Here is a 25259-nt window from a genome sequence, read left to right on the forward strand (position 1 = left end):
CTTCAACACAGAAGGCAGCAAGCCACAGTTTCAGTGACACGGATCTCTTTATACCATGGGCTCTGATAACAGGGTCGTATGAATGTGTACCCTGTCAGAGAGGACAGAGGGGGGAGCTCCATTTGCTCCATTTGCCTGGGTTAGCAATCATTACAAAGGGGAAGGGCCTAAGCATTGATAAGCTGCCTTAATATCTCTAGGTGAACAAAACCCTATGTTATTTATGGCTTGTGAGTCTAATCTGCAAACACTGCTATTATCTGCAGTTTCCTTGTTTTGTCAAATGTGACACTAAGGAATTAGTGGGAAAAGACAAAGAGCTGGTTTATAGTGGGCTATAAAACCTTTGCATTTTCTGTGACCCTGTATTAAAACCATTTTTGCAGGACCTAAGCAAGCAGGTGTGTTTTTCTCAAATTAATTATTAAGGGGAAACAGGCCTTTTCTCTAGTTGTTACTGTTTTGGTGCTGTTTTATTGCTACATGAAACAATGGATTGCAATGCGAAATATTTAGAGCCAGCAGATAAGTTGCTTGGTTTATCTATCTGTTAATTCACCCAAATACAATGTTCAGGAAAACATCTTTTTCACTCACAAAATTAACTCTATTAAAAACAAAACACTAAATAGGTCTATCTTATTTTTATCTTCTTGTAATGATGGGAAAAGGGGCTCTGTTTTCTTCAGAGGGATTTGCTGATTGTGAAATCTTGGAAGGGTGTAGATGGACAGGGTCATGTATCCAGGGTGATTCTCTGGTGGCTTTTTGTCCTGCCTAGCACGTCCCTGCTGAGGCCTTTGGAAGTGTTCAACAGAGAACTGAACTTTATCATGCTGCTCAGTCATAGCAGATTCCTTTAGCAGCAACAGTTTAATGTAGAAAAGCCCCTATTTGGAGCCAGTTTCACTGACCTAATAACCAATTGACCTGATAGCCAAGGGACCAGTGCTATGTGTCTTTCCTATTTACTTGTGGGTTTTGTTGTTGTTTAATTTTATCAGAGACAAAGAGTGATTAAAAATGTTTTTCTTTTTCATTGATCTCTGCCTTTAACTACCTTATTGCTTTTGTTTAATAATAGTTACTTTTCAAGTTTTCAAAACTTTCCAATATCAAAGTACACAGCTGATTAAATAAATAAATGAATAAACAAATAAATAAATAAATAGGGCAGTGGAGACGGCTCTGTGCGTAAAGGCACTTGCCCGACGACCCTGATGATCTGCGTTCAGTCCCTGACAGGTGAGAACTTTCAAAAGCTGTCCTCTGACTCCATATGTCTGCTCCCCGACACACACACACACACACACACACACACACACACACACACCAAAATGCAATAAAAATTTTAAGAAAAAAGCATATCAAGAAAGGGAGGAAAAAAGTCAGCTTTAGTCCTGTCCCCAAGTTAAACATTGTTTTTCTAGCCCCTTTCTATGATTAGGCTTTGAAAAGACAAGACAAGCACTCACTAGACATGGGTGAGTCTGTATGTTGCTAACCAGATGACTTAAGTTACTCATGGTTTGTAGCATCTAATCAATGCTCAGGGCTCCTTTCTTTATTTATTGTGCTACGAAGTAGCCATGGTGGAGCACAATGATCCCAGCCCTCAGGAGACTGAGGCAGGGGGATTGTGAGTTCCAGGCAAGTCTCTTCTACATAGCAAGACCTTATCAGAAAAGAAAAAAAGAAATAACCATATGAACCCCTTATTCCTACAGACATCTGGAGCTTCCACATGCTGATCAAGGGGTAGCCACATATGGTTCAGGTTTCTAGTTCCTGAACTTGAGTTCCTGAGACCAAGGGTAAGCCAAGTGGTTCTTCACATCAGAATACATGGAATACTTCTGATGCTTGCACAGGTTTCTTTCCTGCAAGGAAAGGCCAATAAAGGAATACTATGTATCTCTCAAACATGGAAATACAATGATTTACCCAACAGCTCTATTCATTATGAGTCCCAGAACCTGGGTTTAATCTTTCAGCACAGAAAACTACAGTCTCAAGGAATTAATTGAATTGGGTTTTGGTTCAGCTTCTCAAACCAGCTTCCTTCCTGACTTATCTTTACTCCCCCTCTCCAATGAAAGTATTTTTTTTTTTTTGAGAAATTTTATTTTCCATCTACCTTCTTTCCATTTATGCTTAAGTGTTTGCAGTATATCTTCTAGTGATCTGTTCTGTTCCAACTCATTCAGTGTCCTGAACAGTGAGTTACAGACCAGTTCCCAGTAGCTGCCTTGGCCCTCCAGTTTTCAGTGGATAGGCTAAGTAGTCACCTACGTATCTTCAGACCAGTCTGCCACCCCAGGCTGAGCGGCAGTGAACTCAGGACCCTACATACACCCTGACCTCCCTCCACGGTCACAGCCTTTTCAGCGGTCCGGTCTACTTCCTCCCCGTCACTTTAGGTCAGCTATCATTCAAACCCTCGCATCATTGGCGGGAGCTCTCCTCACATCATCGGCGGGAGCTCTCCAGCCGCATGACATGGCCATGTTCACACTGCAGAGGAGACTCTCTGTACATGAGATATCTCTGTGAGGGTTGCTGATCAGTCATGACACCAGTCGTGGCTCCTGCAAAGTGGCTTGAAACAGATTGACGAAGGGCCTAGGAATGAAGCAACCAGCAATGGGGATGGATCCGCTGGCAGCAGTAATTTTCAGTAAAGCTCACTGGCCCGTGTTCCTAGAGGAGAGGACCCTGACATCAGCAGGGTTCTCCATGGCAACAATGGTCTGAGCTCCCAGCAGCAGCTTCTCCCAGGTCCTGTTCTGATTTATGATGTAGATTTCCGCTAATGTGTCTGGAAACCCACGGCAGGTGCCACCTAAGTGGGTCCCTGCTTTGAGGATTCCTCTTCCTTGGTTTGCAGGATTTCAAGATCCCTGGGCATGGTAAGAAAGTTTTCCTTAAGTTATGACCAAAATCAAGAACAATAGCATAAGGGCCCTTTCTGGGTCATCTGCAAAGTAAAACTGCGGGGGGGGGGGCAAAGAGGGGGAGGACGACACAGTGTCATTGGCATCTAGTGGGTAACAAGCAGAGATGTTGATAAACATCCTACAAGGACAGGCTATCACCTATAGGAAGGAATTCTTGCAGTGCAAATATCAGTAGTGCCATTGTTTAAAGAAAAAAGCTTCAGAAAAATCAAGTGGATACTGGTCTTTCCTGGGTTATTAAAATCAAGGATCAAAAATAATTGGCCTGCACTCTGAAGTTATATAATATCTTGTTTATAATATTTTGGGAGCCATGACCACTAAAGGCACCATGAAGAACTCTGCAGAAATTTATTTTAAATGATTATTCCTCGTGTTTGTGACATTTTGGTGAATTTTAATTTCCATCACAGGATGTCAGCATGAGAAGAAAACTTAGAGATGATATACTTGATAACCTCTTCCCTGCTATCTATGTGGAAAACTGAAATCCAGAGAAGAAATTCTTTCCTAAATTGCACCTGATCTGGCACGATGGGTATCACCTCATGGTCGGCCTGACTAGCCAAATGCTAAACAGAAAGCTTTTCAAAAATAAAAACACATGGATTTCTTAGGTTAAAAAAAACTAAGGACTTTTTAAAATGTATACATGATTCTTTCAAAATTATTTATCCTGAAGCATGTTGAACAAATGTGTCAAAGTGAAACAAAACAAAACAAAAACTCTCTGCACTTCATTTGTTTTTCCTCCTATGAGATAAAGATAGCTGGGAAATGTGGTCCCAGCACCCCAGGAGAAGGGTAGTTCAAAAGCAGCCTGGGCTACCACAGCAAGTCTCAAAAGAAGTCTGTTAAGCATTCTTGTGTCTTAAAATCAAAGTGCAAAGCAGAGGTTGAAGGTGTTTAGAATGTGCTTTAGCGGGGTTGCTGCTGATAGACGTAACCTATTAGAAACATACATGCAATGCGGGAAGTTAGTGAGGGGGAGTTTGTGTTTGATCTGTAAAGACAGCAGTCTGAGAAGTAAACAGTAACTTGACAGGGAATAAAGGAAGAATCAATGACCGGTAAATGCTGATAGCAATTGCTAGATAGTGGTCTTAGAGAACGGGCAGGTCACAGTGGATAAGACCTTCAAGCTAGTCCTGACAGGGATCGAGACCTTTTCTATATATATATAAAAAAAAATCTATGTACAAAGTAGTGTCTAGGAGGCTTTAATTGTGGGACAGGAAAAATTCTTGAATACTAGACTTAGTAAATAAGACAGAATACTGTTAAATAAACCTTTCTCTTTAAATTGGAAATATACTACTTAAAATTTAAAGACTAATGTGCATTTTAGAAACATCTCTCACCCATTAGACAATATAAAAGTCTATTTAGCTATGCTCTGTTGCATGTGTCAAAGGCATGTTTGAAAAGTAACTGCTTTTAGAATTTTCTAGGTAAACAGTAGACAAGATATCTTAACTGTCAAAGATATCCATAGTAACACCATTCCTCCTATAGTCCAGATTGTAGGTTAGAATTTGAGGTATTTGAGGTTTTTCTCTTTGTGTGTGTGTGTGTGTGTGTGTGTGTGTGTGTGTGTGTGCAAATACACATGCCCATTCATGTATATAGAGAGGCTAATGGGTGACCTCAGTGTCTTTTCTCATTCTCTAACTTAGTTTTTGAATCAAGGTCTCTCACTGAAATTGGTCTCACTGATTCACCCAGATGGGCTGACCAGCAAGTCCCAGTGCCCTCCCGCCTCTGCCTCCCTACACTGAGATCACACATGCACACCACCACATCTGACTTTTTTTTTTCAAGACAGGGTTTCTCTGTGTTACTGTCCTGGCTGTCCTGGGACTCACTTTGTATACCAGGCTGACCTCAAACTCACTGAAATCCACCTGCCTCGGCCTCCCAAGTGCTAGGATTTAAAGGTGTGTGCCCCCACCACCCAGCCTCCAAGTATCTTTCAATGCAACTGAAAGTAGAAGTATTATAGCTCTTTCACGTCATGGCCATGTGCAATCCCAGCAAACACAAGGCCGCAATTGCAGATAGAGTACACTGCCAACAGGTGGCAGCACGTGACCACTGAGCCTTTCTCCGCATCCCTCTTCTTCTGTGACTTGCAGAATTGCAAAACCCCAAATCGAAGTGGACAGAAACATTCTATTAGGAAATCTCAAGCGCATTTAAAATCACCACTGACTACTACGATGGTGAGCACATGGCAGTTGCTACATCGAATGACAGTGAGAGGGGACGATATGACATGAAATTAACCTGAGTTGTGAAGGCTGACAGAAAGGAAGCTGGTTTTTCTGCTGAAAATTAGGATATTCGGTATCAATAGAAACACTGGCCCATAAGCACAAACCGCAGTTCAGAGCCTCTCACATAATACTAAATGTAATATTTTAAGAGAAATACAATTTATATTTGTGTGCTTTATATAAGCTAAGCATTATAATGGGAAATACATATTTTGTTGTTATAGTTGTGTGTATACACACTTGTGAAACATTGGCTAAAAAAGTTTTGGGGACAGATCTGCCAAATTTTCACACTAGCAACATGAAATGGAGTTCTTATTCTGTATCCTATTGCTAATATGAAAGATTAGTAAGAAAAATACCTATATTAAAATGAGTGCTTTGTGGCATTACTAAAATGCTTAATCTGTCTACAATTCATTTATTAAAAAAATTACACCTACCACAGGATTTTTTTTGAGAATCAAAGAAATAACTGACACATAGCACATTCTTAGTAATTGAAAGCTGTTGCTGTTATAGTTTTAATTATTTTCCCACTCTCGCACAGTAATTTTTCATTTATTTCAAGTTCCTGGGGGGGGGGCAGTATCACTAGGGAAAATGGCCTGGAGCTTCCTCAATGTTCTTGCAAATACCGCACATGAAAATATAACAAACCCGCAGGGGAGAGAGCTCAGTAACAGCCTTGGCTGCTCTTGCAGAAGAAGGATTTGGCTCCCAGCACCCACAGGATTTTGTGGGCACCATGCGTGCATGTGAAGCACCATACACGCAGGCAAAACACCCATATACATGAAATAAAATACAAGCAACATTGGAAATGGGTGGGAAGTTTTATACTACCGTGTCTTAAGGCCTTATGAGATGGTCTCCGCTTTTAGTCCAGGGGAAGGATCGCTTAGGGCTTGCTTAGTTTGTTTAGCTAAGTTTGCTGAAGCCAAACTTGATTGATACTAACCAGTCTTGCATCAGTACCCACAGTGCAAACTAAATCTGTTGTTTCTTAATTCTCATTGGTACTACTTTGCTTAGAGGCACTTTTTGACAGATGGTTGATTAGAAGGGTTTGTCCCCAAGAAGAACTTACAAAAGATTCTGGACTCGGTCTCCAAATACTCCCATAGGAGATGCAGGAGACACAGTTCCTAGCAGCCTACTCGAACTAGACTGTCTACTCTTGGACTAGACGGAAGTGGGGGCGGGGAAGAGGAAGACCAGGGAGGCGGGAGGTAAAGAAAGCCCCTGCTAAGCGCTCCCAAAAGCACATAACATTGGAATTAGAAGTTGTGCGAGCCTCAATACCTTACAAACTCAGCTTGAGGTGAGGGTCGTTCCATTAGATTGTATGTCCTCAGTGCCTCAACCGGGACGTGATTCAACGTTACGAACACACGAATGTGACTCAGGATGGAGGACACTATACTGCGTTTACTGCTTTTTAAGATAATCGCGGCATCTCAAATAAAGCTGCCTTAGAAACGCGTGGTCCGTGAGTGCCATGTGCCAAGCATTAACGCTTTCACTTTACCTGAATACCAAGCGAAGTAAACTTTGGAAAGCTAGGTTGCCAAACTGGGTGACCGCACTGAGGTGTGGCGGCTGGCATGTGGGAACGCGGAGGCCCCGAACCCAGGCTTGTCATTCAGCAGAACCCGGCCAGCAGCTTGCACGGGCAGCTCCGGGCAGAACTGCCCGGATTGCACTCACTGTCGGGTTTACCGGGAACTGCCAGTGTCCCCACCCACCCCGCCCTGAGAAAGACCAGGAAGGCCGAAGGGGAAACGTGGCTTCTGCGCATGCCCACAAGGCCCCGGGCGCTCCCACCCGAGCCCTTCGCCGCCCCAGCAGCAGCTTTCCCAGGCGACCGCGGCCCGGGCCCCGCCCACTGTGAAGCCAAACTGGCGGACGCCGGTTCCCTCCGCGGCTCGGAACGCTTCCTTTCCCTCCGGCCTGCCCCACTCGCCAACGCTCGCCGTACCCGCCCCCTCGGCTTCTCGGGGCTCTTGCCAGTCGTCAATATGGCCGCCGCCAGGCTCGTGGAGGCGGAGGCGGAGGCTTCCCATTGGCCAAGGCCTCGCGAGGCCCCGCCCACTTCCTCCCTCCGGGCTGCGCTCGCTCGGGGCGCCGCTACGCATGCGCGGCGGGGGCGGGCCTTCCGCGTGCCGCCGCCGCTGCCTCCGCCGCGCTGTCGCCGCGCCTCTGCCCTGGAGCTGCGCTGCCGGCGTTGGCGGCGCGAGCGGAGGGAGGGGACCGGCGGAGCTGGTGAGCGCTCGCGAGGGGCGCCGCGGTGCCAGCAGTTCCCCTCGCGCGGGGCGGGCGGCCACGGTGAGCAGCAGTCGGCGGGGCCCTGGACGGCGCCATGTCGGCGGGCGGCCCATGCCCGGCGGGAGCAGGCGGCGGCCCAGGGGGCGCCTCCTGCCCTGTGGGGGTCTCCCCTGGCGGGGTGTCCATGTTCCGGTGGCTGGAGGTGCTGGAGAAGGAGTTCGACAAGGCCTTCGTGGATGTGGATCTGCTTCTGGGGGAGATCGACCCGGACCAGGCGGACATCACTTACGAGGGGCGGCAGAAGATGACCAGCCTCAGCTCCTGCTTTGCGCAGCTTTGCCACAAAGCCCAGACTGTGTCCCAGATCAACCACAAGCTAGAGGTGAGCCTCGGGGGCTGGCAGTAATGGCATTCAACCCCGGGCCGTCCCAGGGCGTTAGGGCCCGTTGTACGCTTCAGGAAAACGACCCTGTAAGACTGTCCCCTGGGGCACCTCTCGGCGGCCGATGCGATCGGGAGTGCGTTTGTTTATACGTGTGCAGCAAAGGAGCGAGGAGCGGGGGCGGGGGGGGGGGAAGAGGACGGGTCTCCCGGTTCTGTCACCCACCTCCCTGATTCTCACTAGGGAGGGGACCGGGAGCTAATCTCACTACCTGCCCTGTGAGTGTTAACATTGCAGACAAAACCACGATCCTCTGTCGGGGAATACTACCTCAGCCCTCCTTTGGACGTGTGAGCTTGGCAGGTCTGCTTTGACAGTGATAAGCTAGACTGATATGTTTTCGGACAGATGCAGCTCTGGTTATTTTCATCGGATAGCCCAGATCAACGTCCGTGGCTGTGCAAAGAGACACGCATGAACTTTAAGGAAAATGTAATGGGATATATGTTACTACAGTCCTTCTCGGTTTACATTCACACTTCGTCCTAAAATTGCAGGCAAATATGTCTTCAGAGCTCCCTGTCAATATTCAAGTAACTTCTGACGTGGGAGGTGTAAGTGTTTGTACTTCACGGTAGTTCCAGAATGGTGGACATTATAGAGTATGTAAAGACAGCCTTTTGATCTCCAATCAAAGGGTTGGGTAGAGTCCAAAACAAAAACTCCTTACCCCCTGTTTTGTGTGGGAAATTAAAAGAGGACAGTATTACAAGATTGAGAAATCATGGTGTATTAACATTATGTGGAAAGCACTTTAGAAATACACAATTTAAGTAGATAATGGTTCTTTCATTTTAAGGAGGATTTTAAAAAAATGAGATAGTCTGTGATGTGTGAAGTTCTTTGTGTCTTAGCTTTCTGAAGAGCTCCTCATTACTGCTAACTGTAACAGTGATAAAGCTCATTGTGTCCAGATTAATGTGTATGTCAGATTGGTTTCCTGCTCTTGCATAGTGGTCATCCATCTTCCACATTAGCTAACCATGAAAAACATGGTGCCACTAATATTTAATAGCATCTACTTACATATCTAGGATTTCATGGTTTCTTTTTTAAAAGGTTGGGATGAAAGTGTTTAAGTATAAGTTGGGCAATGGTGGTGCATGCCTTTAATTCCAGCATTTGGGAGGCAAGATCAGGTGGATCTCTGTGAGTTGAGTCCAGCCTGGTCTACAAATCGAGTTCTAGGATAGCCAGGGCTGTTCCACAGAGAAACCCTGAGTTAAAAAAAAAGAAAAGAAAAGAAAAGAAAAGAAAGAAAGAAAAAGAAAAATACAAACAAACGAAAAACTATTAAGTGTAGATAAGTGAAAATGTCTCTTGTTTTTCGTTTTTTTTCAATGAATGGTAATTTCTAGAAGCTGAGTTTTCAGGTACTAGTAAAGTTGCATTTTATGATTTTTAAAGTAGTATTTTTGCTTTAAGGATCAAAGATGAATAGGTTTTAATCACATGAGCACTTATGTACCATTTACATCTTTAACCATATACTGGAGATAACTGGTTTTCAAAGAATAAAACAATTCCTGACTTTTTTTTTTTTTTTTTTTTTTTTTTTTTTTTGGTGACCTAAGGAAGCTAAACAATAGTATTTTCTGATGTTAGCTATAAAATCTAATTTTGAAGAAAAAAAAAAGAATAGAGGGGCTCAACTTTTTTAAAATTGTTAAATAATTTAAAGGAATATTTCTCTAATAGATCATGTGTGTAGTAACTTACGTATGTTCTCCCCTTTTTTTCAGTTGTACATACATATTCTAAGTCTTATGTCCTGTTTTAGGAAGTATCATTATTTCTTAAAATAAATGCTCAGGCTGGGTGTGGTATTGAATGCCTTTAATCCCAGTACCTAGGAGGCAGAGGCAGGCAGGTCCGTGAATTCAAGGCCAGCCTGATCTACAGAGCAAGTCCCAGGATAGCCTGTGCTGTATAGAGAAACCCTGTCTTGGAGAAGAGAGGGAGAGGCAGAGGCAGGCCATTATATTACAGTGTGAGTGTTTTTTTTAGGTGTATGCAACTCTTGATTCAGAGATCCTAGAAAAAAAGGTGAGGGAGATGATTTGACTTTTGTTGTTTATATGTATTAGCAATTATACATGATTCATCTGTGTTAAGTTTTACACATAAATGACTTCTGCAGTTTGCATAGAATAGTTGTGTACTGTTGTGAAAAGAACACCTTTCCAAGTAGAACTATAGTATACCATAGACAGAATTTCAGGGGATCCTCTATAAACGGTTGATAATCTACTGAGATTCTCAGTATTGAAATCTTACAAGAGATTTTGATGCTTTCTTACTGTTTTAATTAATTGAACTAGTTCTTTTAACTGTTCTTTATGGATATTGAAGTAACATTTGAAGCTGCTTACTGTTCCTGTAACAGATGTTTACTAGTTTTAGAGAGTAATATTAAACCATCTTATAGTAAATTGTTTTTATATTCTCAAGACATGAATAACTCCAATGTGGGTAATATATATCTGTAACCCCAGTACTTAGGTGGTGGAGGCAGTAGGATCAGAAGTTTAAGGCTAGCCTCGGCTACGTGAAACCTCTCCAAAAAAAAAAAAAAAAAAAAAAAAAAAAAAATCCCCAAAACAAATAAAACAAACAACCCACATAAATTGGTCTTTTGTATCCTTCCAAATTTCCACTTTTACCCACCCCTTGTGTTTTTAGGTACTAATACACTTCACATTATTCCACTGGTTAGGAAAACAATTTTACTGAAAAAAAAAATCATAGGTTCCCTTTTAAATTAAATATAAATGCCATCCACATAGTTTTCCTATAAGTTATAGTTTGCAAAATATGTATATAGAGAGTTGGTGATTGAAAGAAATTAGACTTTTTTGAGGTGGTGCTGTTTCAAACTGCCTGTCTGCCTGAGAATTCCTGCTGTGGTGGGGCCACTTGATTGAGGCCCAGCTAGAATCATCCAAGAGATTAATATCAGTAGCAATGGCAATAACAATAATAACAATACACCTAGGCTGTGCATGGTGGCCATTGTCTATAATCTAAAGATGGAGGGGGGAGGATCAAGGGCACTCTCAGCTGCACATCGAATTCAGGGCCACCTTCTTTCCAAAATCAAAAAAAATATACCTTCTACACCATTTCTTTCTGTCACAGTAGCTGGTCTGGTTAGTGTCTCTTTGAAGTGATTTACTGTTCAAATCATTAGTACAGAAGTGTTAAGCTTTGGTCAGAAGTTGGGTTGACATTAAGCTGATGATATACTTATCTTCATGCAGCTTTTAGTTTGTGCTCTTTTGTTTGTTTATTGTGCATGGGTAAAGGACAGAGCTCAGCATCAGGTATCTTCCTCCTGTTTTGAGAAGGGTCTGTCACTGAACCTGGAGCTTGCCAATTTGGTTAAACTGGTCTGGCCAGCAAGGTCCTGGGATGCCCTGTCTCCATTTCCCTGTCCTGGGTTACAGGTATCCTTCCATGCCTGGCTTTTTACCTTGGTGCCGGGATCTGAACTCTAATCCACATAGCAGGTATTTTATCAACTGAACCATCTCCCTAGCTCCTTTATTTTTATTTCTGAAACAGGATCTCTTGAAGTCATGGCTACCTGAACCTCACAGTTATGTCCAAGGATGACCTCCCATCTCCATCTCCCTGAAGAAATTACTGTTAACCTAAGGCATAAAGGAATAGTAGACATTAAGCTAAGATACACAAAAATATTGCCCCGCAGGGTATAAAGTAGAGAAACTAGAAAGTGGTAAGTACATTTGAAAATATGGGAAGGAGTTGAAGGCATACAGGGGGTGAGATTGCAGATGAGTTTGTATTGGTAGGTAGGAACCAAACTTGCCTTGTTTCATACATAGGCTGTGCCATAGACTCAGGCGTTATTACAACAGGAGGAAGTATTTTAAACTAGATGAGTATCTCAGGCACAAGGTTAGAACAGGCTGTCCTGGTTATAATATGCAGAAAGTTTGGGAAAATGAGAGTGAATTCAAGAAACCATTCCGGAGCTTTTGACATGATGATAGCATAAACTATGGTACTGTAGATAGAGGAAAGTATTCAGAACAAGAGAAACTTGAAAGGTAAGATTCAACACAATCTAGAGATGGATTGGAATGAGGGAAAGATAAGGGGATTCAGTGTGACTCTGTTGTGTGTCACTCACTCTTGTGTAGCTGGCTCCCTGAACAGATGGATATGTGATATTAGCAATAATGATAAATTGCTAACCTTAGTAGGCTCTGTCCTAAGGTTTTGCTTTTTTATATACTCATCTAGTTTTCACAGCAGTTCCTTAAGATAGGTTTATAATTATGGTTTCTGTTATAGTATAGAAGTTATATTACAGAAAAGGCCAACACCCACAAAGCTGAAGAAATCATTCTGTATAAACAAATATGTTTGGAGGGTGGATGAGAAAACAGAAAAGCATCTGGAAGAATTGTATATAAATAATAGCTTAGAAAGGAAAAAAGAGGCTTCAAGAAAGACATTAGTTCATTGTGGTTTTAAATGAAAAGAAGAAGAAGAACATGCTTATAAACCAACAAGAACTGCCTGTTTAAGGGAGAATCTGAACATGAAGGGAAATAGGAATAGCATTGTTAAGATGCTGGGTGCAGATGAGATGCACAGAGCTACAGTACTTGGCTTTACATTGTTTCTATAGCAAGGAGTGGAAGTGACCAGAATGGATGGGGTGAGAGGGCGGCCCTGGTTTTCTTCTACTTTTTTTCTATAAGGTGGGAGCTCAGGAGTGGCTGAAAGTAAGATTAAGGACTTGAGAATGGAAGAGGTTGGTGTAGATGCTGGTAAGTCCTTTGCTTGTGAAGATGAACTGCCAGTCCGGACTCAGGACCCAGGTGGGGTTGCTTATCCTGACAACAGTATTCACCATTTACGTGTGGACCCGTAATGAGAGTGATACTTAGGTTCCTCTAGTGTTGCAGCAAGGGAGTCTGTAGACAGACAAGGAAGTTATTAAAATGAAAATGGAAATGATGGAATGGAGGCGGTTTAAGATGCAGGAAGTAGAAACACAGGAGTTATCATTGCACAGACATACTGGGTAAGGCAGAGAAAGTAGGGGTTATGTCACATTCCTGGCAGGAAAATGTATTTGTTGGCACTTGGAGTCACATAAGTGTCCTTCCAACCCCAGTTGATGTTCACCAAAGTGATGTTGAGAAACAGTATCTCCCAAACTGAATAAAATTCAAGTTCCTTAATTGGACTGAAAAGCTCTGTAGGCTCTGACCTCTGAACTTCTGTCTCTTCAACAATACATCTTGCCATTCTTTATTCTTACTCTTGATGATCCAAACAGACCTTTCAAAGGCACTGACAATATTCTCAACTTTTTTAGTTCAGGACCCCTTGGCACTTAAATTTTGGAGACCCCAGAGAGCTTTATTTCTATATGGATATGTGTGTATCATTACTGTTTTAGAAGTTGAAACTAAGAAAGTTGTAAATATTAATATATATTAATTAGGATGGGGATAGACAGTGAATAGGCTTCTATGTAGTCTGTGCTGGCCCCTTGGGAGTCTCCTGGCTCGGCCTCCCAAGTATTGTGATAGCAGGCACACCGTGTTGATGTTAAAATCATTTTAAATTTAAAATATCTTTTCCAAAACCAAATAAAATTAATGAGCAGGATAACATGGTTTTCTATAGTTTTCAAATCTTTTAACATGATAGTTGGAGTCTTGCATCTGTTTTTGTATTCAGTTTTATTGTGAGAGCATTGTTAGTAGGAAGAAAATATGACCAGACAGAGATCTGTAGCTTGGTAGGGGAAGTCTTTTCGACAGTCCCTCTAGGTAATTGTTGATATTCTCTGGAAGTAAAAGTTGACAACAACTCAGGAGGTAGAAGCAGGCCATGCTGGGCTTAGCACACAGTGAATTCCAGGCCAGCCAGGAGTGAGAGTGTAGCCAAACAAAAATGTTTGCAAAACGGTGACAAGGGATAATTTCTTCCAAGACCAGGCGAGATTCAGTGTGTTAAGGGTATACGGCTGTAAACATGAGAGTGGGTTGTTTGTTTGGTTTGGTTTGGTTTTGGTTTTGGTTTTTTTGAGACAGGGTTTCTCAGTGTTGCCCTGGCTGTCCTGGAACTCACTCTGTAAACCAGGCTGACCTTGAACTCAGAGATCTGCCTGCCTCTGCCTCCTGGTGAGAATGTTTCTTACAGGTTGGTTGTAATGTAAAATTAGCTATATAATGGATGTTTTTAAAGTGTTTTATTTTTTAGTGTACAAAGTAATGAGCTTATTCTGACATTTTCACTCTTACTGATCTGGGTACCTTTTCCTCTGTTCCTCTGTTCCTCTGTTGCCTGTGTCTTTGTATCTGTGTCTGCCACCTGATGACCTGTACCCACAACCCCACTGTTGCGTTAGTCAGCATTGGTCTGTCTAGTAGGTTGGGTGGCTCTTTATTCATTTATTCAGGGATGATTTTGTATTATGCATGGATCATTTTTTTTAAATGTCTTGCTGATCTTTTTTTCTTTAGGTCCACCAGATTTTGATACATCTTACAGAATATTTAAGAATTACATCTCTTAGTGTTTCCCATGACATCAAGAAAATCCTTAGATTTGGGGAAGTTATCAAGCTCATGATATATGATGGATTTCAAGTTTTCCAGGATTCCAGTTTTCACTTAAAAACTCCAGTTTGATCTTTAGTAACAAATACTGTCATATTCATTCTCAGGAATGTATCTGATCTGCCACATTTTAATCTAACCAACTGTGGTTTGTTCCTTTTTTATATTTTGTGTGAGACAGGTCTTGCTATGCAGTCCAGGGTGTCCTTTAAGTTGTGATCTTGCTGGCCTAGCTCCTTGGTGCTGGGGTTGTTATTGTGCATCACCACAGCCTCAGCTACTTGGCCCTTCTCCCAAGTCAAGATGTTCTTTAAAGGAAAAAGTCCTTTTCTTCGAGATAACATATGTTGATATACAGTAGACATGCTTTGCTTCCATCGTATCCCATAGAAGGTTAAAAAGACGTGTATTCAGAGATTGAAACTCACAAGAAATTAGTGATTTTTTTTTTTAATTCATAAAGGACATTATGTTAGCGCTGAATGCCAGCGTGAAGAGAATAGCAGCCACTGGTGTAGTTCGTGCTCCTGCACGGCCTGTGCACCCGTGTCTGCAGCCACTGGTGTAGTTCGTGCTCCTGCACGGCCTGTGCACCCGTGTCTGCACTCTACTTACCAGAGCTTTTGCACTGCTACCACAGACATCAGCCTAGTGATACTTTATTATCACGAAAGTGCCTGCACCCTGGAGTGTCCCGTGGGCCTTGGGAGGGAACTCATGCTTTAGTAAGGCTGAACACAGAATAGTTAGCGCCTCTCCTGAGTCTTTTAATTTCTCTCACATAGTTTTTAATAATTACCCGTAGTATATGTAAATAGTGATATGTAAAATTGACTTTATAAGGACCTTGGACATTACCTTACCTCTTCTTTTTAAGATTGATTTATATACAGTGTATATAGTGTATACAGTGTTCTGTCTGCATGTACTCCTGCACTCCAGAAGATGGCTGTGAGCCACCATGTGGTTGCTGGGAATTGAACTCAGGGTCTCTGGAAGAGCAGCCAGTGCTCTTAACTGCTGAGCCATCTCTCCAGCCCCTTACCTTGCTTCTTATACTTTTTCTTTAAGGTGGTAAAAAAATGCCTCTTAAAAGATCTAAGACTTACATTTTTTAAAACAATGCTTGGTATTAATTTCCATATAGCCCATTCTTTTAGGTTCACACTGTATTCCAAACCTCTATAACAATTACTGGGGCAAGATGCACCCTTGGTTTTTTTGTTTTGGGTTTGTGTGTGTGTCTGTCTGTCTGTCTGTCTGTCTGTCTGTCTGTCTTCAGATCCCAGCCCAGTGTTAGGTATGTCATTGAAATTCTGTGAATGTGTGATGGTGTGGAGATGAGTATTAAGTCGTAGTAAATTGTAGTACGTTTGTGTGTGTGGTGCATGTCTGTGCCGGTGTGTGCCGGTGTGTGCCGGTGCGTGTGCACATGGAGGCCAGTGCGTGTGTCTCAGATGCTCTGCCCTGCATTTTCTCTCACTGAACACAGTGCTCAGTGGTTCAGCTAGGCTGGCTGTCAGTTAGCAAGATCCTGTTTCTGCTGCCCCAGCACTGGGATTCTAGACACCTGCTGCAAAGGGTGAGCCCAGTGGTTAAGAATTATATTGGGCGAGGGAAAGAACATTAGCAAGGAATTGTTTTTAAAAAAGATTTTAACCAAATGATCAACCGTGAAAACATACATACAAGTAAAATATACAGGCTTCATTTAAAAATATGAGGAAATGCATATACATGTGCTATAGCAACAGTTAATGAGAAAAGAGGCCATGGATTTTAAAGCACGCAAGGAGGAATAGACTAGAGGGCTTGGGTGCAGGAAAGCAAAGGAGAGATGTCATTATATTTAAACTCAAATATAAGAAAAAAACTGCGTGCGTGCGTGCATGCTGCATTTTTATGTGCTGTATTTTCTTTTATCCATTAATGGGCACATAGACTGATTTCTTATCTTGGCTACAACAAATAGTGCTACAGTGAGCATAGGCTTCTCTCTCTCTCTCTTTTTTTCCTCCTAAGAACTGATTTAATTTCCTTTGGATATATCTAAATTGTGAGCTTGCAAGTAGTTGTATCTTTGGTGTTTTCCTTTTTTGTTTGGGGAAGCACCATACCGTCTTCAGTGATGGCTATACTGTTTGGGTTTCTTTTTTGTTTTGTTTTTGGTTTATTTTCATTGATGGTAGACATTTTAACTGGGGAGGGGCTGGTATTGTAGATTTTCTTTTATTAGTTCTCTAGTGATCCCTGCTGTTAAACTATTTTTTTTTTTCAATGTACCTGTTTCTTCACCCTCCCCTCCCTCCCTCCCTCCCTCCCTCCCTCCCTCCCTCCCTTCCTTCCTTCTTCCTTTCCTCCACCACTGGCAGATGTACAGACATTGCAGAAAGGGCTCTTTGGCCCAAGTGAACAATACTAAAAAAGACCTAGGCAGGTAGTTCCCAGTAGTTTACTGTTTGCTCAGAATAAAAGTTACAGTGTAAAACTGAGGGGCTATTGGCAAATGATGCCTGCCGGGGGAGGGAAAGTGGGTTATCTTCTGGGATTGAGCCCTGAGCAGCCACAGTCCACACTTACCACGGGTGGTGCTACACCCAGGCACATACTGGAGTGCTGAGTAGACTCAGAGAACTTAAAAAATAAATAGTAAAATGCAAGAAAGGGACAGACAAGTGGAGGCAATTGGAAGTGGGCTTGATTAAAATATACTGTATCCATGTACGGAACCCTCAGACACCCTTATGTATTCAAGTCACACCCATAAGCGTACACAGAATTGAAGCAGCACTTTGAACAAAGAAGTAATGACAAGCAAGGAAAACTTATGGTGACAGTTTCTTTAATGAAATAAAAGGCTTCATATTATACCAAGAGGTGATGGCACATGCATTCAATCCCAGCACTCAGAAGGTAGAGGCAGGCGGATCTCTGTGAGGCCAGCCTGGTCTATAGAGTGAGTTCTGAGACAGCCAGTGCTACACACAGAGAAACCCTGTCTTCAAAAACCAAACAGCAAAAAAAAAAAAAAAAAAAAAAAAAAGCTTCATGCTTATTTGCAAAGGGAGAAAGGTATTGTCAACAATGAGATAGAAGACCCTTGCGCTTTTTTTTTTTAATTGTTAAACTAGCTTCAGGCCTTGTTTGGCTGTGTCTTAGGTGAGCTGTTTAAACCCTGATTTCCATTTCCTTAACTATAAAAAAGTATGACAAACAGTGCTACTGCACACGCCTGCCATATGGTCGGTAGATGCTTGCTTTGTGGGAGTGTGACTGTTGTCGGCACTAGCCACATACTGTAACGAGGGAGTCACAGTTTTCCTCCGGTTCCTGCTTGATGATCATACTTCCACAGTGCTGCCCTGGATGTCAGAATTGGATGCAGAATTCAGCTTGGCCACTGACCACTTAGGTAGTCTGAGAAAGTATGTACCTTTGATTGCATTACCTAAATATTGTCATAATCATAGTAATCGTAGTCTTTGTGTTCTCGAAGGTCCCTTTCCAGAGTTCTGCTATGTTGTAAGGTGACCATTAAATAGTATGAAGAAATTTTAAATCACTACCTAAAGTTTTACGCATATCTAAATTTTCCTTGGCTGAATGCTTATATTTTAAGCAAGAAAGGGATTTACTATATATTACAAAATTTAGAGTAAATCAGAAATAGTCTCATTCCCTGGCTATAAACTAAAATTTCAGATTTTGATACCTGCATCATCTTCTTTTTTTATTGTATGTGTATGTGTGTTTTGTCTGCTTGTATGTCTATGAACCATGTGTGCCTGGTGCCCGTGAAGGTCAGAAGAGATCATCAAATCCCCTGGTACTGGACTTATAGACAGTTGTGAATCACCATGTGGGTTCCGGGGATTGAACCTGGGTCTTCTGAAAGAGCTGCCTTCTGAAAAGAGCTGCCAGTGTTCTTAACCACATAGCCATCTCTCTAGCCCCAATATTTATTTTTATGTTGAGCAAGCTAAGAGGAAATTACATTTAATTGAACCTATGTGATAGACCACATTCAAACCTGTTCACAGTCCCATTTTTTAATACTTTTAGGATATAATTACATCTAGTTTGCATTTGTATCTCTTTGTTAATGACAGCTTTTACGTGTATTAGTACATCATACTATTTGTGGATTAAAAGAGAAAACGTAGATATAAGACAACTAGACTCTGTAAGTCTGCTTATGAAATACAGAGCATACTCATGTTCTTACTAGGAAAGCTAAAAACATTTAGTTTCAACTTCCAGTTTATAAGAAATGCAAAGAATGAAAAAGTACATTAGACAACATTGCAGAGAAAAACATCAAACATAAGTGTGAAAGGCCACAGCAGGGAAAGAGACAAACAATTCGTTGTAAATTGAACTTTGTGGGTATGCTGGGCTTAATACAAGCTACATATATTGCCCAGAGTACATACATATATATTATGAAAATATTTGTTTTCCTACATATATTGCCCAGAGTACATACATACATATTATGAAAATATTTGTTTTTCTGTTGTCTGTTTTACCTCCTAGGCCTGGCTCGCTTGTACTTTGAAACAGTGGTCTTCATAGTGTGCTGAACATGGTCTAGTGGGGTGTGGTTTTTAATGTTTACCATTTTTTCTTTGGTAAATAATTTGTTGAATAAGCTCTGTCCACCATCTTTATGGTACTGGTAAGGTTAGTCTTGTGAGTTTTTTTTCTGTTGAAGATTTATCAAAGAAAGTAGAAACTGTCACTTAGGACTAGAGAGAAAGCGCTTATCTAATGTAGGGTCAAGTTTGATCCCTAGTGCTGAAAATCAAAAATGAAACCTGCTACATACTCTTGTAGAAGCAATAGAAATGGAATACTACCCTATTTTACATATTATATATGTTTATTGTATGTAATGATTCAGTTTCTAGTATTATCCCTTTAAGCATTGAAATCATAATAAAATTTATTCCTGGTTTGGCATCATAATCAACAGTGTAGATCTGTACTCCCTAGTACAGTGTTACTAGCGTGATGTGGCCATTGTATGTACTTGGGAAATGGCTAGTTCTGATTTAGATATTTACAGGTATTACAGTTATTTACATAATGGACCTACAGACCTGGTGTAAAAATGTAATATCTCAGTGTTAAATGTTGATTTATGTTTACATATGTTATATTAAATAAACTATACTACAGAAACTTATTCCACTTGCCTTTTTACTTGTGTGTGTGTGTGTGTGTGTGTGTGTGTGTGTGTGTATGTTTAATCTCAGGTAGCCCAAGTTGAGCTTAAATTCACTTTGTAGCTTTCTTTTTTTAAACGTTTTTACATTGCATGTGGATGTCAGTTCTCCCCTTCTACCTTGTTGGCCTCCTAGGGGTTGAAATTAGATCATCGGGCTTGGTGGCAGACACCTTTACTGAACTATTTTGCTGGCTTTATTTATTAATGTAGTTATGAGAAGTACTCAAATGAAATGTCTGGCAGTTTCTTTTGCACAGTGTCAGTCCAAACCACTGGTTCTCAACCTTCTTAATGCTTTACTATAGTTTCTCGTGCTGTGATGACCACCAATCATAAAATTATTTTTGTTGCTCCTTCATAAGTGTAGTTTTGCTGCTGTTATAAATTGTAACGTAAATATCTGATATGCAGGACAGTCTGATAGGAGACTCCTGTGAAAGGGTCAGACCCACAGGTTGAGACGCTCTAAACTATCACAGCTTTCTTTCCTGTTACAATCAAAGCAAGGAGAACTTGTGTTCTAAGGGAAGGTGTGATGCAAGCACCTTTGTAAAAAACGTTTTTAACTGCCCAACAAAAGTAGGTGTGAAGCTATCCTCACACATTCCAGAACATGGTGAGCTGAAATAGCAGAACCTACCCCCATCTCAAGTGCAAAAGTTCCTGTGTGGCAGACGGGTTTCCAAGGAGCCCAGACAGACACGAGTCACCAGCAGATGCCAAGGGGAGAGACTGTCTATCCTCATGACTGGAAAGCTGAAGCAGCAGACAGGTCACAGAGGCCAGAGAACTGCTTCCGGACAGCAGGGAATCCAGATCCTTGGTCATTCTCCATCTTAAAAAAAGAAGTGTTATTATTTACCTCCTTCTGGATGGGTGGATAGGTGGGCATAAGTCAGTCTGCGTGTGGAGGTCAGACAACTTCTGGGACTCGGTTCTCACCTTCCGCCTTGCTTTTGTTGTTGTTTTGTTTTTTGTTTGTTTTTGTTTGTTTGGTTTTTGAGGGCCCCTAGCTGCCCTGGATGCCTGACTTCTCTCAAGTGTGGCCCTTGAGCAGTTCCCTGCAAACTCTTTTCCTCTGCTACCCATATGGTAAGATAGGGCTGTGACACCCCTGTAATCCCAGAGCAGCCTAGTCTTCATGTAGTTCCAGTCCAGCCAGGGCTACATAGACCCAGTCTAAAAACAATAGCAACAGGAACCCTCATGGGGTAAAGGCACCTGACACTAGCCCCAAGAGCTAGCTTTGCTCTGTCGCAGAGCCCATGCCACAGTGGAAGAGAACCATCTGGACAGAGCTGTCCCTGACCTCCACGTGCCCCGCCCGACTCCTGATAGTACTCACAATAAACAATCAAAAATCAGTTTCTTCCTTGGCAGAAGCAACTTCCGGAAGGGCCCTGTGTCGCAGTTCACGTTACATACAGTCCATTGCTGTGGGGAAGCTGTAGCCCAGGAGCTGAGACAGCTGGTCATGGCGCATCCGATGTGGAGGAGCAGAGACCAGGAGATACTTGTGCGTGCTGCGCTCTGCCGGAGTTCTGCATTTTATTATGTGTGGGATCCTCTCTCTACCCAGAGGATGCTTCCAACTGCAATTAAGATGGATCCTCCCACTCGAGTTAACACAGTACCACACATACGCACACACCCAAAGGCCCATCTCCAGGGAACTCTGATTCTGTCAACTTCGCAATTAACACTAACCGTCACATGTGGCGGTGTTTTTGCAATTTGCAATGCCGCAGTTTGGTTTGATGTCCTTTCGTGCTGACTTTTTTCCTCTTCCTCTCGGACCATCCCTTACTAGTAAGTTTCCAGGTCCCAGCCCTGCATTCTCTTCTCCGTGTGACTCTGTGTCGGGTTATTACACCTCTGCGCCTGGCCCCAGTGCACGTCTCCGCTTTGCCCTTCCGCAAAGATCGCACATCTAAGACCGCCTGCCCTGCTCCCTGCCCTCCTCCCTGCCCTGCTCCCTGCCCTCCTCCCTGCCCTGCTCCCTGCCCTGCTCCCTGCCCTCCTCCCTGCCCTCCTCCCTGCCCTGCTCCCTGCCCTCCTCCCTGCCCTGCTCCCTGCCAAGCGCTGTGCTCCTGCCCTCCTCCCTACCCTCCTCCCTGCCCAGCGCTTTGGAAAGGTTCCTGCCCTGTTTTGTTGTTGATCTTTAATTTTGAACGTACTGCACAGAACGTTGCTAACACTGTCTTCAACATTATAAAACCCTTTATTTCCCTTTCTCAAATCGCCGTGGTAGCAGATGATTTAGAAAGCCACCGCAGTGTTGGGGCCCTAAGTTGGTTTTCCTCTGAGCCGAGCTAACCATCTTTGGGCTACCTACATTTTTTTTTTTTTTTTTTTTTTATGACAGTATAGTTCTCTGGACTTTTAATTTTCAAGTTAAAAATTAAATCTTAAAATTCTTTTGCGTTGAATAGGAAAGAAAGTTGCAGGTGCTGGCTAGTTAGGAAGAACAAATCTATGGTTATGCGTAGTACCCAATGGTAAAAGGGTTACCCACTGTGCAGAAACGGAAAGCTAATATGTAAGCCCTCTTGAGGGGCTTCCCTGCTGTAACTGGAAACTTGCAGTTAACCCTGATGCTTAGGTTCACTGCAATCTCATCAGCACTTGGCGCTTTGTGCTTAAAATAACTGCCACATGGTGCAAAGGGTAATTTTCTGACCAAAAAACAACAACAACAACAAAATAAATAAAATTAAACTAAAGGCCCCACAGCTCCATAAATTGAGATTTGCCTCTTATATGAGGTCTTGTAGCTGAGTGTCAGGGTCCCGAAAGATTAGAAAACAGTAAAAGGTTTCTGAATTGCAGCAACGAAAAATCAATTCACAGTCAAACACTTACTTGCAGATATGTCCAGGGCACGGGAAACAGACTTCATGTTTTCCCGTTATTATTCAACATGTAAATCTCAAATTACTATATAAATGGATTATATTGCGTTAGAATGTTCAATCTCAAAAATTGGTAATCGAGTTTCATTTAAAGGGGGGGGGGCAGTGGTGACATACACCTTTAATTCCAGCACTTGGGAGGCAGAGGCAGGAAGATCTGTGAGTTCGTGTCCAGCCTGGTCTATAAAGTGAGTTCCAGGACAGCCAGAGCCAGAGGATCCCTGTCTCAGCAGCAACAGCAGAAAAGAAAAAAGCACATAGGTAAATAGAACCGGTTGTGAGCCAAGGAGATGGCTCAGCAGAGAAAGCACTTGCGGTGCAGCCTCACGGCTTGGCTCAGATCCTTCGAACCAATGTGAAAGTGGTGCTGTGTGTCCGTGTGTCCGTGTGTCTGGCACAAGGTGTGAGGCCAGCGCAAGAGAGTCCCCTGAAGCCTTGAGGCGGGTAGCCTGGAACGCTCAGTGCAGCAGCGAGCAGGTAGACGATGGGGACCAACACCCAAGGCCGTCCTCTGACCGCCACACTGGCGTGTACATACAAATAAATGAACACATAACTATTTGGAGGTTGGGGAGGTGCTCTGTGCTTCAGCGTTTGCTGATTTTTCAGATGACCCCGTTCCAGTTCCCAGGACCCATGTCATCTAGCTCACAACCCTCTGTGACTCCAGCTTCAGGAAATCCAGTACCTTCTGGCTTCATCGGGTGCCTGCACATACGTGGCATGTGTACGTCTAGACACATAAATAAAAATAATAGTATTTTTAATTACTAATTTTTTATTGTGAAATGAATTTTGACTTGGAATTAGGAAAGAATTTCCAACAAATTTTGTACCGGTCCTAAGCATGTATCTGCACGCAGAACTGTAGTCTCTGCACTGACAGTTATCAAAATCAGAATATTGATCAAGTCTGAAAAAGGTTGAAGGTGCTCCCAAAGGTTCGCCAAACCTGGGGACCTGGTGTCATCTGTGGCGTTCACAATTGAGAACCGTGTGATCGGGTTGTGAAAAGATTATGTTTCAGTTATGCTTACCATTTTGTGTCGGGCATCATTCATAGCTGTCCTCAACCACATGTTGCCCACATGTGTCTTATAGTATTATATCCTCAGCCAAGAACTGTAGAAAAATAAGTAAGCATTTCTCATGATGCAAATTAGTGTTGGTCTTTAATAAATGGGGAAATTGTATAACGGTTGCTTTAAAATAAATGTATGATTTGTTGCTAGGAAATGGTTCGGTGTTTATTTTATATGCCCGAATACCTGGGGTTGTGTAAAAACCCAGTGAAAGGAGTTGTAAGGGAGGCTAGGAGAGTGGAGGGCAGGCATAAGCCAAACACAAATACACGCCTCTGTGACAGTGCCCTTGGGTAACACAGAGCCATGCACAGTGAATACATACAATGAAATTTTTAAAAGAGAGGGGCAGGGGGTATAGCTCAGCTGGTAGAGGGCTTGCCTGAACATACAGGAGCCAGGATTCAGTCCCTAGCTGCACATAAATGGAACATGGAAATACGCATCTAACCTGAGCACCCAGGAAGTGGAGGCAGAAGGACCCAAAGTTCAGAGTCATCTCAGGTTCAAGGCAGCTTGGATTGGAAATATTGGGATTAATGAATGTTGCAAGTGGGAGACATTTAAGAAGTCTAAGATTCTTTCGGGCTGAAGACAGAACCCCACTAACATAATATTCATGTTAGTGACCGCCACAACACATACTGTCTGAGCAGTGTGATGAACTGTGTACTCCGCGCGTGTATAATTTCAAAAGCTTTGAGGATAAAGATGAAATGCCTTTGTAAAGGTTTCTTAGAGTAAGCTGTGTAAAGTAGAAGTAACCTGTTACTAGGAGACACTGCTGACGGCAGTGTTCTCTCTCCACTGGTGATTTTCACACTTGGTTCTGGTCAGTTTCCATTTTTTAATGGCATTTTACTTATCTGTACATGCGCACATGAGTCCTGAGGGTCAAAGGCGGCAGCGTACGCTTTTACTCCCTGGACATCTCTCCAGCCCTCTCGTCAGCTTGGTCACCTAATGGTGGGCTAGCGTTTCTGCTTTCCTCAAGGGTTGTCTTTTGGCCATTCTTTATCATAGAGGAAATGAAGCCCCTTCTGATTTTCTCTCGCTCTTGTCAGGCACAGCTGGTCGACCTACGATCTGAGCTGACAGAGACTCAAGCGGAGAAAGTTGTGCTACAGAAAGAAGTACATGACCAGCTTTTACAGCTGCACTCCACGCAGCTCCAGCTGCACGCCAAAACTGGCCAAAGTGTTGACTCCGGCACCATCAAGGCAAAACTGGTAAGTGAAGCACGATGTGCACTGAGGGGGCAAAGGTGATTTTTTTTTTTTTAACAGTTACAGTTATAAAATGCTGTGAGAATTCAGGCAATAGGAAGTTTGTCATCACATTCACCAGTAGCATCTGTGATAATATCAATAGCTACCTGATGGAATTGAAATTGCTCCATTTTAAACTATTTGTGTAAATACATTTAAGGGGTATTTATGATTAACCTAAACAAGTTTTAGTTCTGTCTGTCAGGGTTAAATTCA

At 42.6% G+C, this 25259-nt stretch overlaps 1 protein-coding gene across 2 annotated transcripts in view; it reads left to right on the forward strand.

Moving 5' to 3' along the window:
- The first annotated feature begins 7411 nt into the window (after positions 1-7411).
- The window catches only part of Gopc (golgi associated PDZ and coiled-coil motif containing), a 37017-nt gene continuing 19169 nt past the window's right edge, over positions 7412-25259 (forward strand). For both annotated transcript variants that reach the window (XM_051175521.1, XM_051175522.1), the window contains exons 1-2: positions 7412-7883; positions 24840-25004. In XM_051175521.1, the coding sequence (XP_051031478.1) occupies positions 7596-7883; positions 24840-25004 (453 nt within the window). In that variant the 5' untranslated portion in view covers positions 7412-7595. The remainder of the gene's footprint in view (positions 7884-24839; positions 25005-25259) is intronic.

This window comes from Phodopus roborovskii, unplaced genomic scaffold (genome assembly GCF_943737965.1).
Source record: "Phodopus roborovskii unplaced genomic scaffold, PHOROB, whole genome shotgun sequence".
Taxonomy (NCBI): domain Eukaryota; kingdom Metazoa; phylum Chordata; class Mammalia; order Rodentia; family Cricetidae; genus Phodopus; species Phodopus roborovskii.